The sequence below is a fragment of the Neophocaena asiaeorientalis genome, unplaced genomic scaffold, assembly GCF_003031525.2.
Source record: "Neophocaena asiaeorientalis asiaeorientalis breed wild unplaced genomic scaffold, Neophocaena_asiaeorientalis_V1.1 scaffold268, whole genome shotgun sequence".
Classification (NCBI taxonomy): domain Eukaryota; kingdom Metazoa; phylum Chordata; class Mammalia; order Artiodactyla; family Phocoenidae; genus Neophocaena; species Neophocaena asiaeorientalis.
Window position 1 is genome coordinate 7,604,064 of NW_020173979.1, and position 6,000 is coordinate 7,610,063.

General features: G+C 42.1%; 1 protein-coding gene across 1 annotated transcript in view; it reads right to left on the reverse strand.

The window, feature by feature from the left end:
• Nucleotides 1-5,444, reverse strand: part of TENM2 (teneurin transmembrane protein 2) — a 979,370-nt gene extending 973,926 nt beyond the window's left edge. Inside the window, exon 1 of the mRNA XM_024753416.1 lies at nt 5,219-5,444. Coding sequence (XP_024609184.1) covers nt 5,219-5,444 — 226 coding nt within the window. The remainder of the gene's footprint in view (nt 1-5,218) is intronic.
• Between the last annotated feature and the right edge of the window lie 556 nt (nt 5,445-6,000).

A 6,000-nucleotide genomic window follows, 5' to 3' on the forward strand; every position in this document is an offset into this window, starting at 1 on the left:
AAAATAGAACCTAACTGTTGCTTTGGGTACAGTGGAAAAATAAGTATTTTAACACAATGGTATAAACAGAAATGCTCACAGGTTTCCAATGTACTTCAACAATTATACATTAATTGAATCGATACAGGTAACACTTGAGTTTACTGGTAGTTCATGAGTTTTCAGCTCATTAGCACATGTTTAATTTACGCTAATTACGCCAAATTACACAGAGCAGAAACGTATTGCCCAAATTATTCTAAAGATCACAAGAGTGAAAATTAGTTTATGAAATGCCAAAATCAAACCTAGCCTCAAATGTGTACGTGTGTGTGTTGATGTATTTTTAAAGGGTATCAAGGGGTTAGTGAAAGTTGTTTCTGTGCTAGATCTGATGGAGAGAAGAGATGCAAGCATCCTTTCAAAAACCCAGTCTTCCTCTAGTTCTTTCTTCAACCTTGACCCAAACAGACAGCCTGAGGTACAGACACAGAATTCAATCTTGGCCCCCTCTCAAGGGACTTGCACTACTAACTGGAAAGAAGGGCTGTTAGAGGGATGAGAAGCCTGGCGGAACTCTCTGGCCCACCGAGCCTTGGCTATAGCCCAGAAACCAGTCCGTTCTGCTTACCTAGGCAATAGCACTTAGAGAGTGACCCCTTTCTTGGTTAGTGCTCCGGGATGAGAGGTGGTGCAAAAAGCAATGGCCTAGGGGAGGGAAGAGGATCAGTGCTCACAGCCTGGCACACATACTGACACTGGGAGCTTCCTCCTACAGGGTGGGCGGTAGAGAAGCTGTAGGAAGGCAGGCTTCCGGGGAGTTTGGATGCTTGTGCACATGGAGGGGAGTGGGCGAGGACAGGAATATAGATCAGCACTGAGGCTGGTGCTGCTCATTCTGTGTCCCATCAACATTAGGGATTATACTTCCTATACTGAAAAAGGCTTATACGTGTTGATACCTAAAAGGTTTCTCCACTGAATTTCATGGCCTTTGACTGAAGCTGAATGGCTTGTTCTCATTGGTTTCCTTATTTATTTGAGAAGTGCTCAAACATAATGGTTTAAAACACGGCTCTTGAATCCAGCTCCCTGGATGTGAAACCTGTCTCCAGTTCCTCCTATGTTTGTGACCTTGGATGACGTGTTTAATCTCCCCATGCCTAGGTTTCCTAATCCATAAAAAAAGGGATTAATAATAGTACCTACCGTACAACATTGCTCTGAACATTAACTGAATTACTACAAGTAAAATGCTTCGACCGGCACCTGACATGAAGAAAGTCTCCATAATTGTTAGCCATTATTCTTTTGTTATTATAATTGTTGTTGTTTAATACATCTGAAGGCTGGATAGTAATCCTGGTGAAGCACAGAATTAGACCAGAGTCACAGGTACATAAATATGCAAAAGCAGAGTTCAAACCTAACTTTAGACTCCTAAGCCACGGGAGGATGTCTTGTATATCACACTGTTCCAAACCCAACTTCAGGGTCCAAAAGAACAAGCTGATACAACCTGCCTGGGAACTTGGCTGACCTACATTATTCAAAGTGGCATCTATTTCAGAGATTAGGCTGGGACTAGGTCCGCCCAGGGATCAGACCACTGGTCACTTTTGTCAGGCGCATTAACTTTCAGACCACTAGGATGCTATTTAGTGCAGGATTAGTCATTTACTAATTACTAATGACTCCAGCGGCCATAGACCTAAGGTCAATAATTTTCTCCCTTCACACCAGGAGGATCCAGCGTAGAGAGGCCAGACAGGTAATTTGCATTGTCTCTTCGTAGGAGAAGAGACCACAACAGAAGGAGGCAGAGGAGGATTCTGTGTTGAAAGCAAGCAAAGAAGTTTTACTTTGACAGGCGTTTCCATAAGCTTCTCAGGGGAACATGTGGCTCATCTCTCCTGCTGGGACCTGGCAGGTTCTCACATTTGATACTTGCTGCCAGCCAGTTGGGGAAACAGGACAAGGTCTGACCCTGGCCCCAAATCACTTCTGCTAGCTGGCAAGTCCTTTCCCCTCTGAGCATCTGGAGAGTCATCCAACTGTGTGTGCCAAACTTGCTTGTATGTGAGAAGCACGTTTGTTTTACGATCAGTGTCTTGGGTTTTAAATAAGAATACCGTAGGAGATGATCCTGCTCTGATCCTTGCTAATGTACCTCTAGACTAATAAGTGCCGAGGTGATCCTCCTCTTTGATTTCATGAATAAGAAAATAAAATGGGAAATGCATGACAGTTTTTAAAAAGTATTGTTATTACTGAGTGTAAAATTTGTTTTAACCCTCTCTGGAGTGGCTAGGTTTCACTTTAAAAGTGCTGCTTGCTGGGCTTCCCTGGTGGCGCAGTGGTTGAGAGTCCGCCTGCCGATGCAGGGGACACGGGTTCGTGCCCCAGTCTGGGAAGATCCCACATGCCGCGGAGCAGCTGGGCCCGTGAGCCGTGGCCGCTGAGCCTGCGGTCCGGAGCCTGTGCTCCGCAACGGGAGAGGCCACAACAGTGAGAGGCCCGCATACCGGGGAAAAAAAAAAAAAAAAAAGTGCTGCTTGCCAGATTGCATCTCCTGTTCCTCCTCTCCTTAAATATGTGCTTATTTACTTCCTGCAGAGTTCAATTTTAGAACCCATCAAAGTAGATCCACTCAGACTGACTACATTTTCATGCATAAATTCATAGATGTCTTCAGAAGGAATTGCACTTGCATATGCAAATACTTCCAATGCCTTTTCATTTCTACTTTTGGCCTGCACAGTTTTTAATTCATGCAAACACATTACACAAACAAATATGGGCTCAATAACAACACAAGGCATGTGTGAATTGTTAATTGCAAAGCTAGCAGTTTGATATGGCCAAGCGACTTCCATTATTATCAATGGAGAGGAACAAGATTAAACAGGAAGAATAAAGGTATATATGAAAATAAAATCCCAAGCACTTGGTTTCATTTTATGTAAATATTAATAAGGGAAAAGGTGATAGGCAAATCCACATTTCAACAATAATCTGGGATCTACAGCTCGGTGCACAATGATCCAGAAGCCAGGATGTACCTTTAATGAGAGTTAGGAAGGAGAGGCCACATTTCAGCCCAGAATCACGAGAAACAAAAACGTATGCAGTAGTATCATAAATAAAACCAAAAGTACAGCAGAAAATGAAAGGCTTTCAACCGTGTTGGACGTGCATCACCTTTCAAAATATTTGAGTCTTGTATTAGAGATGCTCTTGGAAATAACAGGTAGGTGTCCTCATTTTTCATAGTGGATATTTAAGCCCTCCCTTAATTAAGCTGTGATTCCTCATATATATATATATATATTTTTTTTTCTCCAATTCCCACTACATGCACTTTGGGGTCGGGTGAGAATTTAACAAAGTAAAACACTTGTTGACGGTACTCACAGATCAAACACATTTGATACAGAACAATTTTCAAGGAACCCTCCCCCTGTTTGCAAAGTGTTTCATTTACATGAAGGCAACTCAGAAAATAAGAGTGAAGATTAAATAAAAAGTGTATTCTGCAAGGGTCTACAATGGCAGTGGAAAAACAATTTTAGCTGCTTCTCCACTGATTTTGTTGAATATTCTATTAAATATAAAAGTTGAACCTAGGCTAAACAAGGAGAATTTGAGAACATGTTATTTTTAGAACAACCACTGGATTATAGGATATATACATATATATTACATATAAGTGGTGTTTTCTAATAAAAGATAAGTAAAGTAACTTAAGGAAGCTAAGACACCAGGAATGGAATTCCAAGCTGCTATAGAGTAAATGTCTGTGACCCTCCAAAATTTTTTACATGAAACAAAAACCACAGTGGTATTTGGAGGTGGGACTTTGGGGAGGTAAATAAGTTACAAGGGTGGAGCCCTCATGAATGGGTTCAGTGCCCTTTTTTTAAAAGAGGCCCCAGAGAGCTCTCATGCCCTCTTCAGCAATATGAGGATACAGGAAAAGATGGCTGTCCGTGGGCCAGGGAAAAACCTCTCACCAGACCCCAAATCTGCCAGTCCCTTGACCTTGGACTTCCCTGCTTCCAGAACTGTGCAAAATAAATTTCTGTTGTTTATAAGCCACTGGTTCACGGTATTTTGTTACAGCAGCCTGAAAGGACTAAGACGCAAGCTAAGGTATCTCATGAGGAATTAAGTTAGTTGCAACATTTACTGACAGGGACATAGAACAAAAACTACAGAATCGGTGTTATAAACACATGATGCCGTAACCCAACAGGCAGGCCGTTGACCCTTGGCACAGGCAGAGCGACCCTTCCTGGTGCATTCACTGTATTTTTGTGCATACACTTGTAATTTTGCTAAGTCTTTATGTAAATCACATACACGGCAAGGCTGGTACACAAAGCACAACATGTGGAGCCTGTGAGTCAACTCAGACACACTGCTTCTCAGGACTGTTTGTGCTTGAGTCTACCTGTCCATACATTTATAGCAACTCATGACAAGTGATAACAAAATTCTCCACGGACAGTGACTATGAAGAGAATGCCAACCGTTAGTGCTTGGAGCGAAAACATTCTCCTCCCCAAAGAAATCAAAATACTACATGAAAATTAAGTTTGTGTGAAAGTACATGGGAATTATATCAGTGGAACTGAAATTGGAATTCACCTGTGCTCCAAAACAAACAAAAAAATGTGTAACTCAGAATTTACATCACATTTTTTTTTTGGGGGGGGGAAGAGAGAAATTAAACATTATTGTATCAGGGGTATGGTTCAAATATGTTTTTATCATTATAGCATTTGTTCAAAGAGAATATAACCAAGAAGCCCAAAGTGAGAAGCAGGAGAAATTTGAACTCTGGGAGGCTTGTGTGCTGGTTTCAAGGAAAATAGTTTAAAAATCACAGATAATTCCATGTTCCCCAAGATCAGAATCCGTGATGGTTTCAGGAATAACCCTCATGGGGTCAAGGGTCTGCTGTCTGTCACATCTGTCAAAACCTACCCTGGTAGGTCTCCAAAAGCAACTACCAAATTGTCAAAGAATTGAGTGTCTAGAACAAAAGAGGCCCTTGTATAATCCCCACAGGAGTTTGATATGGGTTAATGAGAAGATTGTTCTCTTAAACTAAACTTTAATGGGGAGTTGATTCCGGCCTGCTTTGCTCCCCATTTCTACCAACCTCTCTCATCGACGTGCAACAGTGCAAGCATGTAAGACAGCTCGGACCATCAGTGCGGTCAGCTCTACATACCTTGTCTTGGGAACTCATCTGACTCCCGGTGAACGAGGTCTGTGACTCGGTTTCCATAGTGCATCCTGCTATCGTGGTCATAGGCCTTCAGAGTCTCGCTGGAGCTGTAGGACTTCTGCGTGGGCACGCGACAGTCTTCGCTGTCTAGGGAAGAACTCGTGTAGCGACACTCTTTGCCACACCGCCCCCTGGTCAGAGAGCGGTGTCGCCGATCCTTGACATCCATTATCCAGGTCCGGCAGAAGGCCGATGCTTTCCGAAAAGTCAGGCCTGAGTTTGGGCACTTGTCACTTGGCCACCTAAAAACATCACAGGAGAAAAACCCAGATTGTGATCCTAAGAAATGTTGCTTTCAGTTCTGACTCACGCCCTGACTCAGATAAAAACACAAGAAGGCAAATTTGGTCAGCGCTGCATCATTTCTTCTGCAAACGCTTAATGTATACTTAAACAATCAGCCTTAATAGAAGAACTCGACACAGTAAATTAATTCTCTTGCTGTTTAATTGAATAGGTTTGGGGAAAAAAGTAATAGCAAAATAACTCATCTTTTGATTTTCTATATGTGCGAAGATGGCATGATAAGTCTGTCACTCTAATGCAAGATCTTACTGCAAAGTGGTTCAAAGCAAATCTGATTTTATCCCACTTTAATTACACTCTGTTTTTACTATCGAAGGACTGGGGAAAAACAAATACCAAAATTAAATAAATAAAAATAAAAGAAAGGCGTATGAGGCGTAAATATATGCTGGTGATGCTTTAGTAGTGGTACCAGGTCA